The following is a 26,076-nucleotide window of genomic DNA, read 5'->3' on the forward strand; positions in this document are numbered from 1 at the left end:
TACAGCTTTAACCCTTTGTTCGGTCGTACTCAGCGCCACTCTTTCGTGTTCCTTCTGGTTGCAAATAAGCCAAGATGGCGAAGGACAAAAAAAGAGGCTCCACAAACCAATGGGGGACGAGACAGTGACTGCTTTCACTACTGAGACAGTGTTTTTTGGCTTGTTTGTTTCATGGAATATGCATAAGGATGATTTGGCAATGGAGGGTTGTATTCCTAAAATACATGCTGCAAATGAAAGCATGATACAACAATGTAAACTGTGGTTGTTTAAACATAGTTAATGAACTATACACTTTTATATTAAAAGTCCTCGTGGCTTATGAATACTAATCTGGCAAATGTGAGTTGTAATTGATCTGGATACTTGTTTTCTTTTTACTCGGCCTACTGCATCTTTTGTTGGAGCTTACGACATACTGACTTTTTGTAACTTTATAATGGATGGATATTATGCACATAACAGTAATCATGACTTTGAAGCAGTAACATTTTGGGCAACATTTCAAGCTGCTGGCAAGGCAAAGCAATACCTGAATGAATGACACATTACAAAAAGTTTCAGTCCATAGAAATTTCCTATCCTTTCAGTGAAAATGTTTAAATATTGAAATCAAGCGTAGGAATAATGCTGTAGTCGTCGTAGCCTGGAGAAGCTATATAAATATGGTTACGGATGAAAAATGCCATTTGGCTCTGATTCTTTTGTGAATATGTAACAACATGAAATACCAAATGTAGATGATGGTGTGATAGGTGTGTGAGTGTGGCTTGGTTGGTGGTGTAGAAATGATGGTGTCTGCCAGTCAAAATAAATCTCTGCCATTGGCCTAAATACACCTGCTCCAACAGAATGTCAGCATTCGCTACGGTGCAGCAGTATAGTCATGTAACAAACACATCGCACATAACAAAAACCCACCTTTTTAAAAGTGAATCATTGTGTGAATCATTTCTTCTTCTTCTTCTTTCTTTTTTGTTTTGAGTGACCTAACTTTTAGAGGAGACGTGTTTCCAGCACTCTTTCTTTCTGACCCTGTTGCTGTTCTGCTAGTTGTTGTTGGTGGTGTGACAGAACCGCCTCCCCCACTAAAGTCATTGCAGCAGTGGCAGAATACGGGCCTTGTCCCGGCTACACTTCCAGGTGTTGGATATATAGGTTGTCACGATATGACAATTTATATACATACAGTATATTTATATACAATATTTAACACGTTTCTAAAGTGAAAATATTAGTCTTAAGGTCCCTTATTGGCTAGAACTATTTTCAGTAGCACATTAACTGATGCATTTTATGTTTCCATTCACAATCCAACAAACGTATTTATGGCCTCGTTACTACATGACAAATGCTTATAACTTATTATAACAGTAACAGTGATACTGGTACCTACATGGTGATCACAGTGTTTAGCTGTTTAGAATTCAGATTAAGAATGAAACCTATTTGCCTAATTTTAATAACTTTATTGAGTATTATAGATAATAGTGAGCCTGGTAAATTATAGAGATGTGATGTAATTATTAAACATAGCATGGCCTCTACGGTCTATCTACACCCATCTGGTACTCCGAGTTGGTTCAAACAAACACTAAGAATCATTTGCAGGCAATTTTTGTTCCAGAGCTGCTTATGACATGGTGATGAACTTACGCCTTTTGTGTGATTATTAGCATGGGCAACCACACAGAGACCTACAGGGAAGTCCAAACTGGAGCTAATAACAAACGTACGCATGCACACGCGCACGCACGCACACACACACACACACACACACACATACACACACACACACACACACACATCATAGGCACCCCAATCATTTGTATCTTGAAATAGGCATCAAATAATGCCTCGTAAACACTGTAAGTAGTGCCATGGTGATCAGCAGCTACTCTGTCTCTCTTTCTGTCTCTCTCGTGGTTGAGGGCCCACTCTGTTCAACAACAGCCTGACGCTAATTTGGGATAAAAAGAAAAATACTGACTCGCAATATTTTGCTGGTTTACCACAGATTTCTAAGGGACCACACATACAGCAGTGAAGTACCACCCACTCTCATTTGATGAAAATAGGTTAGGAAGGAGCCTGTTCTGTGCTTTCCGCCTTTGTAGGAGAAGAGCTCATGGTGTGGAAATTAAGAGCCTGTATGTGCTTGTGTGTGCAAACGTGCGCATTTGTGTTTGTGTGAGCGAGAGGCTGACTAATCCCTCCACAGAGCTGAAACGAGTTAAAAACACATCAAAGGGAAGCTTAACCTCTGTGAAACCTCACCGGGTTTTCAAGAACAACAAATGATCATTCTGCTCATTGTTTCCAGGGGGACTCTTTTCACCGCTGCGCCGCTGACTTTTCCCTCAGTCCTGGGAGTTTTCAAAAAGCCTGTGGTTTCATTTTTAATGACTGTGCCGTTTGCGTAAGCGTGTGTGTGTGTGTGTGTGTGTGTGTGTGTGTGTGTTTGAAAAAGAATACATATATATGTGCTGATGTGTGAGTGGGTGCACCTATGTGTGTTTGCACATAAAAGAGGGGTATTTTTGAGTGTGAGATGGCAAATGAGGAAAACCAAGCTAACAAGGACATGCAGTTCTATTCGCAATCATTAAAATGTACGATATCCTGACCGGCTACACAACAGCTACGTATGAACAGAATCAATGAAGGATAAAAAAAAAAAAAGGGTGGGGGAGTGTGGGGGACAGGTCGGGGGGAGACAACACAAGAGAATGGCAAGATGACGAAGCCAATTGTGGTCTGAGACCTGCTTTCCCTAGAATTCTCATTACCGCAGTATAATGGTGCTGCTTCTGTTTGAGTTCAAATATTTGCATTGCTCCGTCTCCTCGTCGATGCTCGTGTGAGTGTGGAACAGTGCTCTTGTTCAACCACTATGAACATGTAAAGAGAGCCAAGAGTCGCCTGTCGATGCTTATGGAAAGTCAGCGGGTCAATATGGTGCGAGTGCACCGTCGTCCCTGCTTCAAAAACCACACTGAAGTATTCGATGGTTTTGCTGGTTACCAATGCTCTGACATCTTTGTAACTCACGTGAAACTATGTAAAAATGCCTAATGTTAACACGTAGCAGTGCTGCCCTGTTAATATACGTATCCAAAATGTTTACGGCATATTGAAGTAAATACGGTGAGAAATGTATGACCGCTCACAAATGTGTCTGTTTTTATTTTCCCCCCCCCCCCCCCGTGTTGGGGGGGGGGGGGGGGGGCACAGCGACAGAGAGAAATCAATAAATAGTTTTTTAAAGTATAAAACAAAACATAAAACAAACATCGATGTAATACACATCTAATATACTTAATCACAGACATTCGTCCACCGGCACTTGCGGGGACATGAAGCGCGCAGACACATAATGTACGCGCACACAATCAGACGCACGGTGGCATTCGGCGCAGTAGATGCGTGACACATGGCGGTAATCAAGGACTGTGTAACGGCCATCCACGTCAACGTCTGAGGGATGCCTGTGGATGCTGATGGAACACCGCCTCTCATTTATCCAAAGCACGACTCTTCGCTGGTGTGAGACGCATTCGTCAGCAACTGTGCAGTTAGTCACCTGATCCGTTTGGTTCATTTGACTATTTAAGTTGAATTAAAGTGAGTATAGTTCATCAGAACTGTCACGATGCTTCGAATAAGTGCAGACAAAATAGAGATTTTAGTGCTCAATGCTACGGTTTTGCTGCAAAAACAAGATCATTGCTTGAAGAAATAATTGCTAATGTTACAAGCTGCCGCTATTCAGAGCGTTGCAGCGTTTTGAGATATTCTTTTGATGATTTGAGGGAATTCCGTGGTTCGCTGGTTCAGGAGTCCCCCCTCAGGCAAAAATCACCCTGGGAGTTGACTTTGACCTGCAGGACATTAACCTCATACTGACTACACTCCCTGGTGAGGAGGTGGAGTTCAAAAGGTCATGAAAGGTCAAAGTCTTCAGGGGGCTTCATTTGTTCAGATCCCTGCTTGTCTTCCCAGACCAAGCATTTTCCAGTGAGGCGCTGGGCTTAAACCAGAGCACCTCGGACTCACCTGATCTCTCTAGCCCAGTTCCGCTCAGCTTGGTTTGGGTTAGAATCACATCAGTGTCCCCTGTCGCTTGGTCCAGGCTCAGGGGATGAGGGAGGTGGGCGGATGAGAACAAGGAGGTGGAGAGAGGAGCTGGGCGGGCACTGGGGGAGAGGGGGAGGTGGACGATGGAGCTCTGCTGGAAGGTGGGAGGAGGAGGGAGCAGTCGCTCCACTTGTCTACGCATGGACCTCTCCTCCTCCAGCTGCCCACGCAACCGCTTATTCTCCATGCTGAGAGAGTTTAACTGGAAAGAGACGGAAAGAGACATTAAGAGAGACACATATGCACGGCGGAAGACACGAAGAGACAAAGGGAATAACAATAGTTCCCTTCATGTGTTACCGTGCAACAGCACGAGAGACAGTCCGAAGAAAGTTTAGACATCACACTTGTTTAGTTAAATCAACCAAATTATAAAACTTAATTTGAAGTTACCAATAAATATCCAACATCAAAAGTCAACAGCTATCAAGTTGATGAAGTAGCTGACATCCCATTAAGTCCTTAATTCATCTTTCACAGTTACTTTCATGCCTGTTGGAACATAAATGCAAGTGGAAAATTGCGAGGGGGTTTTTCAGGAGAGCATTGACTTCACAGTTTGAAATGGTTGCAAGTCGGAGTCATGCGACGGTGTAAATTTCTACATGAAAACAACCAATTTGAGCGATCATTAGAGGTCGATTTGACACAAAATCATCCGTGACACAAAACAAATCGCACATCGTCAGAACAAGATTGGGCTCCCTGAAACACAATTACAGACTAGCTAAATTGAGGGTGTTTTATTTTTTGACAGGGACATTTGGTTAAAGGCAGGGAGGAATGTGAGTTAAAAAGTGTCTTTAAATGCAAAAAAAAAAAAAAAAGAGGTTTACATTTGTTGTACAGCACGGTAATTATATGCAAAACATGCCAGTCTAAAAATTGTAACGGGGCAGATAAAAGAGAGAAAGGAAAAAATTTGAAATAATATATTTTTAGCTAAGAGGACGAGTACAATAATACATTAAAAGATGGAGAGACAGATAGATACAATGTGAAAGGACAGTTGCACTTATCCACATCTGTTTTTTGAGTGTGTATTTGTGTCTGTGTGAATCCTGCGGTTCAAGAATGATGTCACACGGACATGTCTGGCCATATTTGTGTGTGTGCATGAGTGTGTGTGTGTGTGCGAAGGGGGAGAGGAAAACACAAACGGAGATGAGACAGACACATTTCCGGATGGTTCTGTTAACGTTACACTTCCAGACGCGGTACACACACAGACACACTGAAACACACACACTCTCAATAAATCTGAGCAAATGTATTATATCTCATGTCAAAAAAATAGCAAGGTCTTAGGCTTAACCCTCAAAGAGCCAGTGGCATGTTGATCCTGAGGCACTTAAAAAGTAGTTCCTATCTTCAACAGGCAAACATCCTACAAAGCCAAAAGCAATAGAATTTCTAGATGAAAAACACTGAGGTTGACATTTATAATTAACCGTTTATTCAAGGGGACCTGTTTAATTTTCCTCTTCTTCGGTTGCTCTGGATGCTTTCCTAATTGCAAAGGAGGGGGGGTGAAATTAAAAATCACAGCTTGTCTCCTCAACCTTCACATATTGCGCTCAACTGCTGGGCATATGTTTGGATGAAAAGGAAGGGTGTAAGTGTGGGAGGGGAGGGGGGGGAGAAAGACAGAGACAGGAAGACACGGGGTGGGGGAGGGGGGGTATTGCTGGTGCATGAGTGTGTTTGCACTTTTTCATTTATAAAGCTGGGTTTCCAATTTTGAGTATTTTAATACAAATTATGAAAACGACTGAGCTAGAAAGGATGTATAGAGACAGCAAACTTTGAGTAAATATCTTCTGGCAAAAAGGTTTTAATTTTCTATTTTAATGGAGTTTGGGCTCCATTGGCATATAGGAGGATCAACAATGGAACAAAAAAAGTTTTGGAAATTCGGATATACTGTGGAGTACCTGTCGGTCCAGCACTCTCTGCAGCTGTTTGCAGTGGAGGGCGTCCTGGAATATAATGCATCTCTTTTTCATCTCTGCATGAAAGCGTGGAACACCCTGGACATTAGCTGACACTCAAGCCCAATACAGTAACAGCTCACTCGAAGCTAATCAGGCCTTGAAAGAATCTCACTCCTTCCCTCTGATGTTCATCTTCACCCCAGTTGATGGAAAATCACTTAACTCAAATCTAATTTTGTGTGACATTTCAAAAGTTTGCGTGAAATTCGCTTGACAGTCGGATGTAAATGGTGCCGCGCGCGTGTTGTATAGCCGTGTGTTAATATGCGCCTGTGGGATGGGGAGGAAGCAACAGCACTAAACCAGTTTGTGGCGATGAGTAAATGAGACGGATCCAAAGAGGAGGCACAGACCTGATTTATAACCGAGCGTCTTTCACACAGACGTACGGAGACATCCCATTCAGCTTCTTTACTGATATCTGTATCTGTGTGGAAGTGTGCACGTGGAGTTTGTCCACTGGACAGTGAAGGGAATAGCCGTGTGTAAATAAACTGCCTGTCCTTTTTTCCCGACCGTGCTCGTGCGTTTGTGTGTGCGCAGGGTGTCCATGTTGGATCGATGTGTGTAATGATTCACACTAGAGATTAAGAGGCGCTATTACACACCTGACCTGTTAAACAACACCTCTTCCTCTCTGTCGGCCTCTTCCTCTGCTCCACCTTCCCTCGCTGTATACATGCAGCCAATGCCACTTGCTTTTCATTGAGAAAAAAACTAAACAAACAAAAAAACACCACGTTAAAACGTCAACAAGTACCAGCTTTTGTCGTATCTCGTCAGTCAGCGGGCCGTTCCTCAGACTAACAAAAGACGGGTGAGCCGTTCCCCAGGCCTTGGAGTTTTGGAGAACTGAGGGGGCTGAGGAGTACTTTTGATTTGTCTCTCCTTTGGTGATTGTTGACTCTTCTGAAGTTCAACACAGTAAAAAAAAATAATGTCAGCTTTTCCTCCGAATATTCCTCTGTGTTTTTCCCCCCACATTGTTTTATCACAGCGGGCCATTTCCCTACGCTGTCATGGAGAGATCAGCGCGGCTGTATTGATATACATCCCTCTCTCAGTTTCATGAAAGGGAAATCATTTACCAGTTGAAGAAACGTCACCGCTTTTTCCCGATACGATTTGTCCCCCCCACCCCCCCCCCAATCCCCCCCATCCCCCGCCCCGCTGCAGACTTTTCACTTTTATCGTAGGAAGAGGAAATGGATGTCTGTGTGTGCCTCTGTGTGTGTGTGTGTGTGTGTGTGTGTGTGTGTGTGTGTGTGTGTGCATGTGTGTTTGAAGTTGGACGTATGAAAGCTTCCTCTTCTGTGTGAGCGCAACAGCAGGTGGGCTTGTGTGTGGGTGTGTGTTTGTATCTGTCGGGTAAAAGGACTGTCAGGACCTGGTGTGTGTGTGTGTGTGTGTGTGTGTGTGTGTGTGTGCACTCATACTTGTTGATTTAGCATTCTGATGGCCTCCAGATTGCTTCGAAGTCTAGTCTGCATGTCCTCGATTCTGCTGAGGTTTAGAGCCACACGACCCTGCTGTTCCATGCTGTAACACAAGCGTGTGCACACGGGAAAACATATAGAATACATTAACTGTGACATCTTTACAATAAATCTTACTAGCTGTTTAAGAAAACAGAATAATACCCTTTATTTTACAGCTGTTGCTTGAAACTGGCTTTTGTGTAGTTTGCAATAAAGAAAACATTAAATATAGACCTCTCCTGTCACGGTCAACTTTTAAACTCGTCGTATTTTTTGTTCAATGATATGCATTTGCAAGACAAACAAACTGTTCCAATCAAACGTCCTCCAAAATCTGGGGCATGAAGAAGTTGGCGTACATCATCATCTTCATTATAACTTATTACTCAACTCAAAGATGGGTGAGCAAATGAGTTCCAGAAATCATTAAATTATATATGAAAGCGCTTATAAAACTGAAAAGAAAAAAAAAATACAAAAACAAAATGAACGCAAACGCAGCCAGGGAACATTAAGAGTACAAGAAGCCATTTAAGATTTTAACTGTTTATTAAAAACGTTTTGAGAAATGACAAACAAATGTTGGGGTCTGCTATCTTCAGACCCAGGGCTGACTAAAGAATGTCTATTAAATTAACGACGGTGGATAATGGTGCTCTGTGCGGGCTGAAGATCTAGCTGCCCCCGCTTTACGCTCTTTCCTTCATGCCCCAGTAAACCTGTCCAGTTAGCATTCGGAAAAACCTTCTAAATACTTTATTGAAGACTTCTTAGCCCATTAAAGCGCCACTGTACCTCCCCAATGTTAATTTTCTTATAAAAGAGCAAGCTGGGATTTTCTATCAGAGCAGCGGATGGAAAGACGGTCACGTTTTGCTTCAGTTGAGAAGACGGGCACGCTAATAAATGGCATTATTGTTCCTGTAGACACACATTCGCACACGCACACACACACACACATAAACTTTTGGCCCTATTAGCGATAACTTAAAACATTTAAGATCTGTGGAGACACTTGAGGGAGATGCTAATATGTGAACTGACAGGTTTGTATAAAAAGTTTACGAGATTCATTAGTGGAAGAATTCAGATCCCATGTATTTGTAACCATCTATGGTAAACCTCAACCAAGAGACAATAACAACAACATAAACAACAGCAATGGTAGCTGTACTGCATTAAAGCACTCTCCACTCTCTCAACGGGGATTTCTCATTTGGTTTTCTATGAAATATGATGCACATAGCCATAAAACTGAATAAAACCATTTCAAACAAGAAAAGAAGAAACACAAAACCAGTTAAAGTGAAGTACTTACGGAAGAGATGCTATCTATTTGTTGTTCTGTTCATCATTAATGTTTGACTAAAACACTGGGTTTCAGTCAAATATTTATGATGAAATAATTCTAATAATAATAATAATAATAATAATAATAATAATATATAATAATTATTATAATAATTCAAACACCAGCTGTCAGAACATAATCTGAATCACTGCCTATTAACCAACAAACTAATCAAGCTGTTTTAAAGAAACCTAATTCCCTGAATATGGAATTCATGAACTTAACATAATTGCAACTGACCCTTCCAAATCTTTTAATTTCACACCGTAATGATGACACAAAGAACATTAATAAGAAGAGATGCGGAAATTCCCTTTGATCTACTAAATTGCCGAATGCCCTTTTCGAAGAGGAGCTTCCACGGCGAAGGAGAAACGGGAGACGTTCAAATCCACAGCGCAACATCCACAGATGCCTCGCATGATTTAAATGCTTTTCCTCGATGGCAATGCGGTCTTCAGCAGATCATGAAACATCGCCGCCGCTGAGACAACTGTGTGAGATTTATGCCCCCTGATGTGAGACGCCTGTGTAAACATGTGCTCCTGTGCTTACACGCAAACATGGATGTGTGTAATTAGCGGCCTAACCCCAATCAGTGCGTGTATAATTACAGTCATTAGTGTCAAAGCCAAGCTGCCATGCTCTCTAAACCAGGCAATAAACTACATGGACCCTTCACTGCTCCGATCTTGCTCTCATCTTTCTTATTTACTGCTCTCATCTCAAATTTTATGCAAGACTTGACTGTCTTCTCCCCCGGTCTTCTTATCTCCTCTGTCACTTTGGTTGCCCGTGTTTGTACAAATCCTCTGCTGTGATCACCGGGTGCTCTTAATTGGAAGCACATTGTTAATGGAGCGACTGATGAAGCCTGATGTTTTATGAGCGCTCCACCCCACCCCACCCCCCCCACCCCCAGATGGGTTGTGTCAGACAGTCACAGCAAACAGCCTCCGTCGCCGCTTCCACCACTTAGTGCATCTCAATGTGCACTTGTCTTTGAATGTTTTCAGACATCATTTGAGGTGAAATGTGAAGGATTTTGATAACAGTTAATTTCAGTGATTTGAGACAGGAGTGAGCAACACACAAAGATGTTCTTCAGATTTCTCAGCAAAGCCACAGCGGTACTTTGCTTGACAGCACACGTACTGCATCCGTGGGAGAACGGGAGCCATTTTGCATCGAGGCTAATGAGCATTGTTCTCAAGCTGAAAACCCTGGACTGTCCGTCCATTTTCCGAATAAACCAGCATCTCGAACCGGCCATCCAGATAAGACATATACAATTGACAGATGATGAGGAGGTTTTGCAAAAAACAAATCCCATAATACTGGTTTTGACTTAAGAGTTACATATTTATTTGAAAACAATCAATAAAAACAGTGATTTTGAAATATCTTTACATAAAGTACATCCTTGAATTTGGTATTATAAGTTCATCTTGGGCCTGAAACTATGTTTCTTTCTAAATGCCTACCTTCACAATAACCTCACCTCTCTGTGGGCTTTATTGGTACAAACTGCCACCCATAATTTGGTGCCGTGAGATTCCAGTTGCTTTGGAACAGAAGGCCATGCAATCATAATACATTTCTTTAATAAAGGCATATCTAATGACAAAGCCTCCACGCTGTGTTGATTGCTGCCAGTGATAGTGACAGTGGAGAGACACTGAAGATATCCCCTTTGCCACCTGTAATGAGATTTATACTCTGAATGTATATGGCTGCCATGCAAATGTCATGACACATCTGTTGCCTCGTGGATGTATGAGTTTCATACATATGGCATTTTGGTTAGATGTGTGTATTTGGGGGGGTGGGGGTACAATAATGAAATGAAATAAATTAGAAGTCCTCATAATAAAGAAAAGAGGAGAGAGAATAAAAAGAGCGAATGTATAGGGAGACACTATAGAAGAGGCTTTCATTCACAGTTTTTATCTCATTCCATGTTATTATATTCGCTCAATCAAAACCCCTCTTATGCATACATCTATATGAGCTGCCTCTCTCGCTCTGTCCCCCTCTCTCGCTCATTCGCAATTATGAGGGAAAGACAAAGAAAAGCGATTCATCTTTCTGTCGCGGCCCCTTAATGATATCATTAAAATGACTGACAGCTTTGAATAGCAATGGCAACCTACTCCAGTCAAAACAAATCTGATCCGTTTTGGAAACACAGCCTGGTGGTTCGTTAGGGGAGGGGTGCAACATGAGCGTGTGCACGTGTGTAAAACGGGGTGAGGTGGGTGGGGGAGGGTGGGGGGGTCGTTAATGAGGGAGACCTCAGGGGGTCACACTGGGAGTATGGGGAGTACTGCTGCAGGCAGGTGCCCCCCACAAACACCCTCTACCACACGCAAACACCCTCCGTCTCTCACGTCCATCCCACACCCAAATCCCATCTGCGCCACGTTCCTTTTAATTGCCTTAATGAACATAACAAATATATATCTCGTCTCCATTGATGAATGCTATTTGACAGCCGTGGGGGGGTGGCAAGAAGGGGAGGATGGGCCCTTGATTGGACTGTAATCATTGTTAAAAGCCCAGCATGAATAACATATTCACATTGACGAAGAGACACGCACAGACACACACGGAAACACAGGTGGCTAGGCCCACAGGGTGTTTCATTCACAACTTGGCACTCCTGCTGTTATTACCATCATCAGCTTTGTTCAGGCTAGATTGTGTGTGAAGGAGCGAAACACGGTGGGCAACACATTTGTTGGATGTGAATGCTAAACTCTGATAAGCTGGTGGATGCACACAAATGTATGCACTTAAATGCACACACACACACACACACACACACACACAGACACACACACACACACGCACACACAGAGATGACTCACGTTCTCTCTTCTTGCGGGATGGCCAGGTCTCGGATCCAGGCCTGCAAACAATTATGAAATGAAAAACAAACCTGTTTTCGATAGACTCCCTTAAGTCTCTCCCTACTTGTAGCTCATTGCTCTTCCACTTTGCACTTGTTCACCTTGAAGCGCTCCATGTCTCTCGACTTCTCATCCCCCACTTCTTTCAGTCGCTTTACCTCCGCCTTCAATGTGTCATTAGAGTCTTGAAGATGTCTGACGAAGCCAGAGACAGAGTTTAATGGAGAGACACAGACAGAGAGAGACAGACACCTATTATCATCAAGAGACTCTTGTTAACATGGGAGACACAATATTCCGCCACACAACGGCAATGGTGTCTGTATTTTTCTTTAACTAGCAGTTCAGATATTATTACACACACAAACACATACAAAAACACACACACACACACACACATACATCATGATCCATTATAATGAAACGCTATATATATTTCCGCAGCCATTTATTACTTACCCTTGTGGCTATTTATTTCAGTATTTTGTGATGCCACCAATTCTCAGTATCTAGAACTATTAAAAGAAGTTGTGATTCTGATGTTTATTGTAATACTATATTACAAATCAGAAGCATGAAACTGTTTTATTTAACGGGAGGAGATGTAGAAATGTCACGTTTTATTATGTTCAGGGAGTTGCTGGGTGTCTAAGTAAGAAACATTCTATAACTGTGTGTTCCTGGTGTAAAAAAGACGTAAGAACAAAACACACACACACAAACACACACACACAAACACACACAAACACACACACACACTATCTCAAGAACGAGAGGGGGGGAAAGCAGACGCAGACAGTTGTGGTGCTGCTGGGCGGGGCTGAGGGAGGCACCACAGGGGGGTGGGATGACAGGAGACAGCTAGACTACTTTGATCTCTGGAAAAAAGGAATATGTCCCGCCCATGCCTGTGTGTGCCTGTGTGTGCCTATGTGTGCCTGTGTGTGCCTGTGTGTGCATGTGTGTGCATGTGTGTGCATGTGTGTGCATGCGTGTGCATGTGTATGCTGATGACGCAGATACGCAGAATGACGGTCAGGGGCGTGCATGAGGATCCAACTGAATCACTCCTACACACGCACATACACACATACTACTTTGTATATGCGCACACACACACACACACACACACACACACACACACACACATATTTTAATCACAAACTACCATGGTGGGAACGGAACGGTGACCAGTTTACAGGTGTAGCGGTTCGCTGTGCTGTTTAAGCCCCTCCCCACAATCTTTAGCCATATTTTTAATAAACAAACACACTGAACAGGATAGAGGCACACACACACACACACACAGTCACTAATTGATAAAGTAGTGTACAAAACACACACTCACTCCTTCTCTCCAGTGACGATGAGCAGCAGCTTGTTCTGGGCCTTCAGCTGGGCACCGAGGCTCTCGTTGGAAGCCCTGAGAGGAGAAGAAAGGCTTTGACATGTCAATGTTACCGAGTGGAAAACTGAACTAGCTCCGGCTTTTTATAAGGACATAAACACCCTCCAGTTAAACAGTTTACAGTCCACAAAGCCTATGAAAAAAATACACTGTGCACACACACACAATCAAAGAACAAGCCTACACTGTACTGGGAAGTGCGTTTTTCAAATACAAATGAATTCAATTAGTCATAAAAAAACACATCAGAGTTAAGTGTGGTCTTACTTTTGTTCAGTAATCCAACGGTTGACATTCGTCATGACCAACTGGCTCTCATGGCGTAGGTTTGCCTTGTCAGACCGCGTCCTCTCCAGCTCTGACAGGAGGGTGTCCACCTACAATCACAGTCAAACATTACCTATCACAACGCGAGCTGTCATACAGCAATCTTTAATGCTCTGCATAGAGGTTGCTTTTTCACATTTCCTAGTAAATCGTTATTTACCTCACTTTAAAAACCCACCATCTATTCTCTGACTGGATTCAAGATTAACAGAAACTGGAACATTCATTTCAATGTGCTTTAGTTAAATTAGATGTGTTTATAGCTTAAAAGAATATAACTTTCTTTCATGGGAAATATTAACTTTTAACATTGGCTTTCCAGAAATGGGTTTAAGTCTCTCTCTCTCTCTCTCTCTCTCTCTCTCTACACGCCCACCAAAGGTGTGAAATAAAGGAAGTTAAAAAAAGAGGGATAAGTGGGGCTCTAATAGATGGGACGCAATGACAGGGTGAACATAAATGTCAGAAATAGAGCCTAATAGCAACGCAAGAAGAAAAAAATAGGTAAATGGAGAATAATGGGAGATGAAAGAGATGGCATTTGCAGACACAGGTATAAATAACAGGGTTAGGTATTAAGCAGGTGCAAAGCAGGAAAGACGAGGATGGGGGAGAGCAGAAGCAGACTGAGGACGAGATTGGAGAGAAGAGAAGGGTGAGGGGTGAAAACAGGGATGGGATGGCACTGGCCAAACTGCTGACTTTTTCATTCTGCTTATCAGTCAAGACCTTTCCAGGCCTAAACTCTTGGGACCCTGACACATTACCCTTATCGCCATGGAAACACCTTGATATACCATACCATTTTACCACAAAGACTTGGGAAAACATGAAGAAAAAAAAAGTTTCCAATATGTGGGCCATAATTTAAGGATCCAAAAATGTCATATGATTAACCCAAAATGTCAAAACATCAACTGCTGTGTGAGGCGAATCATGTGCATGTGTGTGTGTGTGTGTATGCTGAATCCTATTTGTATACCAAAATATGTTCCTGCTGATGTTTATCTTGATAACCCCTTACAGAGTTAAATGTAACTCAGACAGCTGATCCGACAGATGCTGAGCTGACTATGCAACAAAAAAAAACTATGCAGGAGTAATCAAAGAAGTGATTATCACAAACATTTAGCCTTCATTTCATCAAGTGAAACAGGACAATGTGCTGGATGAGCCAATAAGAGCTGAAGAGTGGAGAACCACAAATGAAGATGAATTGTCTCTCGTGTTCATAAAGTCTGGTAACTTTGTCTCTGCTTGTTGATTGTTGGGATTGTGTCAACATGTACTGGAAGTCAAACTCCTCCAGACCACATCCACATCACGATCACAAGGTGAGAGTGAAAATAACATGCGTGTATGCACACCTGTATCTCAGAGAAGCCGGCCTGTCATGCACCACCTCAACCCGGGACGACAGTTCAAAAGGTCACCCGTCATACTTAACCTAAAATGTCCTGTGATACGAAACCAGTATGTGCACACCACCGGGCTGAAATGAGGTATGCCATAAAGAGGTGACTTTCAGTAAAGTCCAGTTGTAGTCAGAAATGTTTGAGAGCGTCTGTGAGACAAGCAACTTGGGCAACCTCCCATATGCCAAATGAATGTGAGATAATAAAGGTGCAATTCAAGAAGAGAATGATCCTTCAGCAACACGAATGAACGGGATGCTTCACAAGTGGCAGGAAGTTGTGAAGATGACAGTGACATATAATCAATGATTAGACTTTTAATTTCAGACTTTTAAGGAAGGGCCAACGAAGCGATGAAGAAAAACTGAGGTAACGATGAAATTACACCGAGCGAATCGTCTAATTTCGGTCAGGGCATCAATTGTAATTGCGTTTATCAACAATGGAAACACATATTGTGGATACCGTGTTTCAATCCGGTTGTGTGTCATGCACAGGCGCATCTTCATGTGGAGGAAGTTCCGTTGTCGACCAAAACCACATGCTGATACTCCAATAATAATTATATACACAGCAATAACAAAACCCTACCATTCAAAAGCTCAAAACTCCACCAAACCCACAATGCATCTGCACACACGCATGAGCATTCGCGCACACTGGCGGGATCTGCGCTGTAATGACAGTAATTACCTGTGCTCCTACATTAACATCTCCCTCCTGACCGTCTGACTGGCTCGGCTGGTGAAGGGATGTAAACCGCAGCACAAGTCTGATGTTGTGATTAGGACTAAATTACGCACCATCACTCCGTTTCCACCGGTGTCAAGGGAGGCAGTGGAAGGGTGTGTGAGAAAGAGGGGGAGAGTGTGACAGAGTGAGAGCAGGATGGACATTTAGAGAAAAAAAAAAGGCACAAAGGAGGTGCAATTGCAAGCAGGGGGAGGAGTAAAGTAGCATACCTGCTTAACATTTAGATTGGTTTTGTTGCGCAAATATTTTAGCAGATGATGGGGGCTAAAAGGGGCAACAAAATGCATTTGGGACACACTAAACCAAGTCGGGCGATACCACTGGTCCTTTCAGGTCTATGCTAGAGAATATGAGTTTACTACTGCAGTGCTGGTGAAGGATGTGGGATCAGCTGCTGGAACAGTATTTGTCATTTTGAGTTGTTTACTCTATCAAAATAACGCAGGGTTGTCCAGTCCACAGCCCACACTTTTCATTGACAATAGAAACAATATGGACTCAGTGCAATTTTTTCCTGAACTTATACATCTGAATTAACTTTTATGACAAACCTTCAAAGTGTATCTGCAGAAGCCCCCCCCAAAGAAATGAAAAATATTGTGGGGATTTAAGCAGTTAATGGATTTTCCATCTTTTCTATTCTACATGGAGCCGTGGACGAGTATCACATTGCACATTTGCTGTCCAGGACAAAAGTGCATTTTCACTAAAACATACCATGCTGTCTAAGGTCGGGGGGGTAAACATGGCTCAAAGTTAACTTTAGGAAAGAAATCAGAAACAGGCAGCCTGGTTGTTGCTACCATCACCATCAAACCGCCAGAGCCGAATACGAGCCATTACTCTGTTCCACTCAGCTCATCAGAGCACATCCTCTCATCAAATTAATGAACACATTTATTGTTAAACACGTTTATATAAAACATTCATTCATTCTGTCTAATTAAAAGACCCAACAGGCCTGACATCACTTAAATATGCATACTTATCACTCACAGGGTCTGAATTAAAGATCTACAGGCATGTGTGTGTGTGTGTGTGTGTGTGTGTGTGCGCAAGTACACTGTATGTGTGCATGTGCTCGTACGGTGGCAGGAGAGAATGAGGTTCCCTAAGCAGGTCTTCTCACTCTAGGCTTAATGGTGATAATCATGGCGTGACCCAACATTAAGACCATGTGTGCACATGTTTGTGTGTGTCCCACTCTCCCTAATGGTGACGATGATGACATGTTCTCCATTAGACTAGCCAGTGGGCCACAGCAGAGCTAGCATATTAATGATGCTGATGATGGCTTCTTTAATTACCTTGGTCTGCTGCTGCATGGCCTCGCTCTTTTCCCGGAGTCCTTTTCATCGCTAACTATGCTGCTGGGTTGTTTATCAATGGCTGCCTTATTTGAAGTCCCCTTTCTTGTGTGCAACTACATTACCAGCCTTGGTAGACGATTCCCACCCACCAGCTGGACGACGTTACCACATGCTATGCTGTGGTATTCTAAAATATAGAGGACACTCTGGCTACGTTTGGGGGGTGCAGACCGTAATGGGTCCGTACATCTGCACAGGATTCAAAGTTCTTGTCCTTGGACCACACAGTTTCTGAATTTAATCATAACATTGCCAATTTTAGACACCATTTCACACATTTGCCTTCAAATTCATTGTACGGATCACATTTTACATTTAAGAAATGTGCTTTCTTCTAGTGTCTGAAAGAGGATGTTTTGTAGAAAAATAAGTCTAACTTTATCGAAGTAAGGTGAGGTCTTTTTTGATATTGTACTAAATTCAGTAATCGTGTCAGCACTAATATCCTTCAAACAATACCAACCTTAGTAACGCAATTCTGGATTAGATTAAATTAGCCAGTTCTTGAGTTTGCAGCCGGATTTCTGGAGAAAAGATGCAAACCGTGCGGTGCAGCATCGAGGACTGCGATATTTGTTGGTAACCTCCTCCAATATGAAGCTATAAATGGATGTGAGGGATTCCCATTCAGCAGACCGTCCAATGTTTCGTTGTCCAGGTGACCATAATGCAACAGGGCTTCGCTGACAGCAGCAGCACAAAAAACAATTTGAGGTTTTTATTGTTGCTGCATTGTTTAGTGATGAGCTGATGCAGCAAGAGTTTAGACAAACACCACCAGCCGCGTTGTTATTTTTTCTGCACCTTAATAAAATGTTGGAAAATATAATAATGTAGAGGTGTATTTTTTATTTTCCACTACACGATTGATTTGTAGGAAACAATTTCTGCAAACACACACAAAACGTGCCGAGGCCGATCTCATTTTAAAGGCCCTCAGTTCACTGTACAGAACAGTGAAGGAGGCCAGAACTCAGCAATGCTGGGTTATCAGTGAGCATCAGAAAATGATCTCTTAGAGAACCGCATATGAGAAGTGGGACATGATATTTCCTAAAACATTTTTATGTTAATAATCATGTACATTTTATCTAAGAAGTCTTTATTCCTTGGCTCTGAGACTGATAATGACTATCTGAAGTCCTTCTTGGTGATATTACAAACCTCTTTTATCTGAGAAGAGGATTCCAGTTAAACTTGCAGCGAGATGACAAAAATGTTGTCCTTGAGTAATACCAAAAACAGCAATCTTACTTATTTTTATGAATTCAAAGCCATTATATGAGTGGCATGTGCATATTGGTAAGACTCATCCTACAAGCTTCCTTTACCAAAGTCTCAAACACAGGTTTACAAAAGTGAAGAGCCTGAACTCTGACTGACTGATAGAATTGAGAGAACAAAAGGTTTCAGCAATCCAACATGTTCCTTCTATGAATCCATCTCTATAACTAAACTGAACATGACCTAAGAATCAGGGACAATTGTTCAGCGATTGGAGTGTATATCGCTGATTGAACGGATAGTTTGTTTCTAATCCAATATTAAGGCAATTTTAACCTACTTACTATCAACGATGTTCATAATCTGCTGTGCATTTAGAAATGTTTCTGGTGGAGCGGCAGGTCCACCTGCTGAGCCCTTTGCGTTTGAAATTATTGATTATGAACCAATTTGCCATCTTTCTTGCATGGATCTAACCACACAGCACATCTCTGTTCTTCATACACCTGCTCACCCAGAGATGTAGCAGTCAACGCGATGGATAGGGCTGAGTCAAATGTCATTTTCGTAGGTTTTCAAATGAAGCTTTGAATGCCTGTCATCATTGTTTTGACGTCATCAACCAATAACAACAACAAAAGAAATTGGGAATAAATAGTATGATTTTGTTTATTGTAAGATTGTTGCTCGACCCCGTTAATAGAGGTCCGTGCCTCACTGTTGCAGGAAAGAGTTTTTAGTAGCAGAGAAAGTGTTTCTTTCTGAAAGTCCAAACAAAATGCCTATGGATTGAAGCATAACGTTAATTATGTAATATTTACATTAATCTTATTTCAATAAATGTTGACTTTTGGAGCACCGTATCGCTCGCTGTGTGTGTGGAAGAGTGATGGAAAGAGGGGAAGAGGAGGTGGACTATTGCACACAATGTCTCTGTAATTTATTAATAATAATTTGAATGTCACCGTTATGAATGAAGCTTTTAACTATTTGATGCAGCACTAGTTTTGGATATGATGATATTGTGGTGCTAAGCACAGACATGTCGACCTTTAAAAAAGAAGCCATAGTTTGAATAGAGGATACATTGCTATTAAATACATGTTTGTAAACAAAATGCTCACACTTTTATGAATGTTTTTACATTACTAACTGGATTGTCTGCAAAAAGCTTTTTTCAAAGGTGGACGACAGACGCTGAGCCACACTGTTGCCCCTGGCGATCCAGAACACCCGATTGGATGATGTGAAAACAAAGAGAAAAAACAACCTTTAAATATCTACGCACCTATTCCACATTTTTCTCTCGTCCTCTTCTTTTAAATTTAAATTTAAATCATCATGCCTTGTATGCCCCTCATGGACTTTAGCACACAGCGACTTTGAGGTGCAGAGAGAGAGTGTGACAGCTAAGAGTGACACGGAAAGTTAGAGAGACAACACAAGAACAATAGCAGCCGTGTCTGCTCGACTGTCCATCCCATCCCACAGATGAATTACACGACTGTAGCTTAATGAGCTGTGTTTGAGGGTGATGGGACACACGGACACGCATGCACACACACATTGAACAAATACAAAGGCCATTCCATGGTTAAACAGTCAGACAATTGGACCACTTCTCTTTATTCATCAACTAAACAAATGAGCTTCATTTGTCTGTCCTCATTTCTCCATCATCTAACCTGTGTGTCTGCGTGTGTTTGTGTGTGTGTGTGTGTGTGTTTGTGTAGAAACGGTGATCTAGTGTGGGTCATTTTAAGCTAATTAAGCCTGGCTTGGGGCTTCCATCAGGTATAATGAGTGAGATCAGTGACCAGACGAGAGCATTCCAGAGACCAACTCTCTCGAGCATCAAGAAAATGAAAATACTGCACACTCATAATTGCAAAGTTCCCTTACACAGGCACATTTCAAATAGAAACAATTGAGTCTCTGATTGACACCTGCAAGTGTGTCAAAAATGATTAGATGCCTGCAACGTTGGGAAGCTAAATCACCGTCTCTGTGATGGAAAAAGGAGGAAAAATTGATCAAATTATGTTTCGCTTTGTCAACCTCCATGTGCAGAATAAAACATCTTGCTCATGTATATAAGCAGCGACCAGGCTCATCTTTCTAAATGCCCCACTGACTAGGAATGATTAAAAGCTACTGTCTAATTGTATTTGTATTTGTAAAAAAATGTATGGGAATGAAAACATGCTCATAAACTTTTGCTATCTGAAAACTTCTCCACAAATCCTCATTAAGCTGTTTGAAATCGTTTACTCCATGCTAAGAGAAGTTGAGGTAAACACACTAATGACTGTGATTTTGCGTGTGTGTGTGTGTGTGTGTGTGTGAGGGAAAATAAGAGGGGTCTACACTGATCAGTCACAAAAACACGCCTCATGTTTACCACAACTCGTATTTGAACTGGACTCATGCAGAGGGACAGGATCTAGTGAAGTCAGTGTGTGTGTGTGTGTGTGTGTGTGTGTGTGTGTACCCATGCATGCTGAGCGGCCAACATGCAAGCACAACATTGACTGGCAGATAACATGCAAATCCCTTTCTTCATATCAGAAAAGAAACATTAAAACAACCTGGAAAACACAAACAAGACTTTGCAAGTAACACACATACAACAAACATACACATATACACACACTGTGCACGCTGTGTACACAATGATACACACACACACACACACAGAGAGAGAGAGAGAGAGCGAGAAAGACAGGCTATCTGAGGTTCAGCTACTGTGCACTGAGGCAATTTGTAATATAGATTTCCTCTATAGGCCACTGTAGTGTACCATTTACCATTTCAAACCCTTTGATTTTTTTCACCAGCGGATAATTCATCTTCTGCTGGTCAATAACAGAGATTGAGACCTAATGAAGGAGTCACAGTCAGAAGGGCCATCATCACACTGGTGTTTAAACACTGTTTGGAGTCAAATTCATTGAAAAGCACATCTGTTGTTGAAATAATGGAAGACAGTAAGAACGCAAAGGGGAAGTGTAGGAGGTTGTGTATGAGTGAAAGAGCATGCTAGAGAAGACACATATTCAAAGACATGCAGATACTTGTACACACATTCCCAAACTGCTTACTACAAATGTATTATGTACAATTATCGCTCCCGACTGGCTGACAGTTAAGAATGGTGGTGGAAACTTTTTTTAAAACAGGTTATTTATTCATGCCATATTGTGAAAAAAACTTAAAGTTAATGAAATGTATTAGTAAAGTAAAGAGGAGCGATTCATCTTTAAAACTGTGAATCACTGCAACCACAAGAGGTCCACGGCCATACAGTCATATATGAGGCTGATGGGTCCAGTAGTATATAAGATTATATGCAGACAGACAAACTGACACACACACACACACAAACAAAGATCCCTCCCCGGCGTAAGCCAAACTAAAGCCAGAGTGGAAGCCCGCTACTCTCTCAGCAGTCACACAGCTAACGCCGACGTAAAAGGATTTTTAACAGTTGAGAAATAGCTGAAGAACTCTTCGCGAGCACTGGCTTGGCTACTGACTGACCGATCGTCTGGCCTAAGTCAGTGTCTTACTGGCCCTGGGCAATCACTATTGTCAAACCCTGGTGCACTAATGTTAAGAGAAAAAGGAGAGCCATGCTATGTGGGCTGCATTATTCACAAGGACGGAGTGGAAGAAAGAGTGAGGTGAGGAAGAGCGAGTGAAAGGGAGAGACGGGGAAACCGTATGGAAGAAAGGGTGAGAAAAAAGAGAGGGACAGAGAACAGGAGAATGCAGAGAGGAAAAGAAAGAAAGAGAGGCAAAGGGAAAGAAGAAAAGGAGTAACTATTAGAACAAAATGCAAAATCAAGATCCAAGAGAGCACAGGAGCTTAGGACGGAATTCAAAGTTTGTCGAATCTAAATGAACATCAGTTCCCCGTCCTGGCTTTACCCTTAATTATCCATTCTGCCTTTGTACAGCGGCGGCTCAGCTCTGACAACTGCTCTCCCCTGAGACGCCCTCCCCCTTCGCTCCCAGCCAGAACATTAGGGAATATCAGGGAATATTACACCCAGGAATTAACGCTCCAAATCACCTTGCCAGGTTTAGGTCCCGCATACACCCCTCCTTCTCTTGGACAAGATAATCCGGGCTCTAGCACCGGATATATGCCACTAATCATCAAAAAGGTACCTGGGGGGAGGAGAGGGTAGGGTAGAGGAGGGAAGGAGAGGAGAGGAAGACCTTGGAGGGCATGGGAGGAGATGTGAGAAGAGAAAACTTTCACATATGCGTCTTAGTATACCCGTTTATTTAGTACGGTAGACCTACCTCATAGGGTCACCGACTAAAATCAATACGCTACTGGCCAGAAGGATTAGATTACGTTTAAGTGATGTTAAGTGGTCAAATTGGCACAGCTTTCTGTGAGCATCTTAGATGACAAACACCTCACCTGCGCTGTGTTTCAAGCCAATTCAAACAAATGCTCAGAATTATTGTCAGAAGCTGTGTCACTCAGGTCTGGTGTGCATGTATTCACCTCTTCCTGGGCATCCTGTTTCTCTCGCTCTGCCCTGAGTTTGTGATCGACAGCCTGCTGAAGATTCCTCCTGAGCTCTGACACTTCTGTGTGCAGCCTCACAGCCATTGACCTGCACACACAACACAACAATTACATGTAGCACAATACTAGAACTAGAATAAGGTATTTATTATTATTTTTTTAAACAGTCGGATATATCAGTCACTATAATTTAGTATAGTTTTTTTTGATCATTTAAATATTTTCACTTCATTAATACTAATATAATATACCATCCGAAAGACAAACACATTTTAAGTATTTAATTCAATATGAAGTTTATCCAAAATCAAGATCTGTGGGTGTGTTTGAACAGGCGCAGCAAGTATGAGTATGCGTGTGTGTGTTTGCGTGTGTGTGCGTGTGTGTGTGTGTGTGTGTGTAGGTGTGTGTGGCACCCGAGCTAAGGGAATGTGAAGGGGATCAATATGAGGGGGTCTATTCCTGCCACGCAACTGTGCGTCTGTGTGTATGTGAGTCAGTTAGTGTCTGCAAGTGTGTGTGTACACGTGTGCGAGCAAGTTTGTGTGTGCCAGCTGCCCTGGCTACAGCGAGATCAATACGACAAATGATTACCATTTCCACAAACCTCCCTCCACAGCTTCGCTTTGGCCGCTCAGTGAGCCTCAACACCCCCACCAACCTTCTTCACACACACACACACACACACACACACATACACACACTCACCAAAACAAACCAGCCCCACTCTTGACCCAAACCTCAAAAAGCAAATGAAAATGTATATAAAAAATATTTCGGCTTGGTTTTGGGACAGTGAACTAAAGTTCATATATTATAGATTTTACAGCAACAAAAAAAGGTTAATGACTATGCAGTGAAAGACCACGAAGTCAGGTATTTGACCATTAGTTTTTCACACATGTAAAAAATACCCAATACATTATGTATTGTTCAATATCTACCCCTCTCTCTATATACATCATTTGTTATTTTTTCAGTTAATGATTTAGGCAATTGACTACCAAAAACCTTGACCTATCACAAGTTATTAGATTCTACTTTTTTTCAGGCAGCAACTATCAATTTTTTTTATTATTGATAAATGTGCTGATTGTTTTCTCTGTCAATAAATTAATCACTTCATATTCTTTCCAACCCATAGTCCAAAACCCAAAAGTATTTATTTCTATTTAGTTTCTAGGGAAAACGTTCACATTTAAGAAGCTGGGATGTAAACTATTTGGCATTTTTACAACTTAAATAATTAATCAAAATTATTGCCAATTCATTTTTATTTTGTTTAATCAATCAACTGATTGGCAAATCATTTCAGCTTAAATTTGAGGTATTTTTGAGTTTTTTAACATCTTTAATAGAAAGAAAAGTAAAGTATTCATCATGTAATGATTCAAGAAAGTCAATCAATAGCGGTTTTGAGGCAAAAGCTTGGGGATTTTAATTAATTATCTTTTTCAAACCAATACATTTATATTTATATATATTTACATTCTAAAATGTATCCTCATAAATTATAGTGTCTCAATATATAGAATAATTTACTACATGTTTCAGCACTGAGCTTAAAACTAATAGAGTAACTCAGCGGTCGTAAAAGCGAAGGCAGAACGGCCGAAACAACAAGAGAGAATGCCTGATAGATTGGCCCATGGAGAGAACACAGGATAGGATGAACAGAGTGGAAAAGAGAAAGGAAAGGAAGAGAGGAGGCATCCTGTGGAGAAAGGAGGGGATTTCCCACAGCACAGATGGAAGCCATTAGTATGGTGTTGTTGCTTAAAAACCTTTCATGTCTTTGCAGTTATTAGATAATACTGGGTTAACAGTAAACAGCATGGTTCTGCAAATGGATATAATATGCAGACACAGCGATTGTTTTACCATTCACTACCTAAAATTGGTTTAAATGTAATAAAATGTAATAATTCATAATGTAACCTATAAAGTCTCCATGCAGAGTTTTTTTAAATTGTCGGTTGAGGATGAAAATGTTCCATGGCTCAACTTAACCATGAAACTCCCCATAGGAGGCCGTTGCAGTTTGGTCGTGTCGAAGCCAAAGCCACAACCACAACTATGTGCGCACAAACAGACGCACACAAACACACACTCCACTGGGTGATACATGCTTGCTGATGTCATCACCGCAGCTCTGGTGACACACGGGGGTCAACCGGGGGTCTCGCCTCTGAACTCTGAACTCCACGACCCAACAGCTGCTTACCCACCGTGTCACATCAATACACGTTTGGAGTTTTGTTAGATTCACTCGGGAACAGAAGTTCATTTTCCGCTGGGATATCCAAATCTTCAGAAATAATAAAAAGTTAGGCACTTTGCTTTGAAGACTCTCTTAAACAATGCACGTATTTAGAGCTTAGGGCGGTTCTGTTCAACACATGTTTAGTTATACAGCCTACTGTAAGCCGCATGCGAAAAAGCTAAATGTTTTTGATTACTGAGTTTACACAGGGGACCATGGGAAATAGGATAAGAGAGGAAGCTCCTTTCCCTCACTCCCTCTTTCCCTTTTTACCTTATTTTCTCCTCTGCTAGCTTTCCCTCATTCAGGCACCCCTCCATCCGCCTCGCCTCCTCTGCACGGGCTGCCAACTCCTCCACTGAGCAGGAGAGAGAGAGGAAAGACAGGGGCAGAAAAGTGTGAGGTGAAGAGCAACAGTTCACTTCAGCGGCTGCTGGTTAGGATTTATTGAAGAGTATTCAAATGGCCATTGGAAAGAAAAAAATATAGATTCTAACAGAGGTATGAAATTGTCGGATGTATTCATTTTGTTTTCTAATTCATTTGAAGAAAGAAATAAGGAACACAAGAACATGTATTTATATGTATATACAGTACCTTACATGCTGCAGCAGACCACGGTTTAAAGAATGATTGACACAACTCGAATACACAGAGGTGATTATTGATCCTCGTCAAGTTCAGCGTGAAAATATGAACTGCGAGCCGCCGTCAAAGCAAAACGAACTCCGCCGCAGACGAAAGCGCCGAATGCCTTTCAGAGGCAGAGAAGGTGGAAGTGAAAGTATTGCACCGCTCGCACTTAGACGAGGCAGCAGCCCTTTTGTTGAGACAAAAACGAGCGCTCCCCGACTCTGTCAATAGATGGCACTCTTCACCTTGAGCAAGCCGCGAGGGC

General features: G+C 42.0%; 1 protein-coding gene across 1 annotated transcript; it reads right to left on the bottom strand.

Annotated features, from left to right (window-relative positions):
* Positions 1-3,790: 3,790 nt before the first annotated feature.
* Positions 3,791-25,526, bottom strand: LOC117749760 (polyamine-modulated factor 1-binding protein 1-like). Its single transcript, XM_034560498.1, has 8 exons — positions 25,452-25,526; positions 22,892-23,003; positions 13,548-13,657; positions 13,221-13,295; positions 11,974-12,067; positions 11,831-11,871; positions 7,568-7,670; positions 3,791-4,339 (listed from the first exon to the last, which is right to left on the bottom strand). Exons 1-8 carry the CDS (start codon positions 25,496-25,498, stop codon positions 3,971-3,973), a joined length of 951 nt encoding a protein of 316 aa, XP_034416389.1. The 5' UTR covers positions 25,499-25,526; the 3' UTR covers positions 3,791-3,970.
* Between the last annotated feature and the right edge of the window lie 550 nt (positions 25,527-26,076).

Source organism: Cyclopterus lumpus, chromosome 20 (genome assembly GCF_009769545.1).
Source record: "Cyclopterus lumpus isolate fCycLum1 chromosome 20, fCycLum1.pri, whole genome shotgun sequence".
In the NCBI taxonomy this organism is placed as follows: Eukaryota; Metazoa; Chordata; class Actinopteri; order Perciformes; family Cyclopteridae; genus Cyclopterus; species Cyclopterus lumpus.

Excerpts from the sequence above, each read along its gene's own strand:
- LOC117749760 (XM_034560498.1), bottom strand. The coding sequence starts at position 25,498 with ATGGAGGGGTGCCTGAATGAGGGAAAGCTAGCAGAGGAGAAAATAAG. Across the intron at positions 13,658-22,891 it reads AACAGGATGCCCAGGAAGAG|GTGGACACCCTCCTGTCAGA; the intron begins GTGAATACATGC and ends CTGTGATTGTAG. Across the intron at positions 11,872-11,973 it reads GAGACATGGAGCGCTTCAAG|GCCTGGATCCGAGACCTGGC; the intron begins GTGAACAAGTGC and ends AATTGTTTGCAG.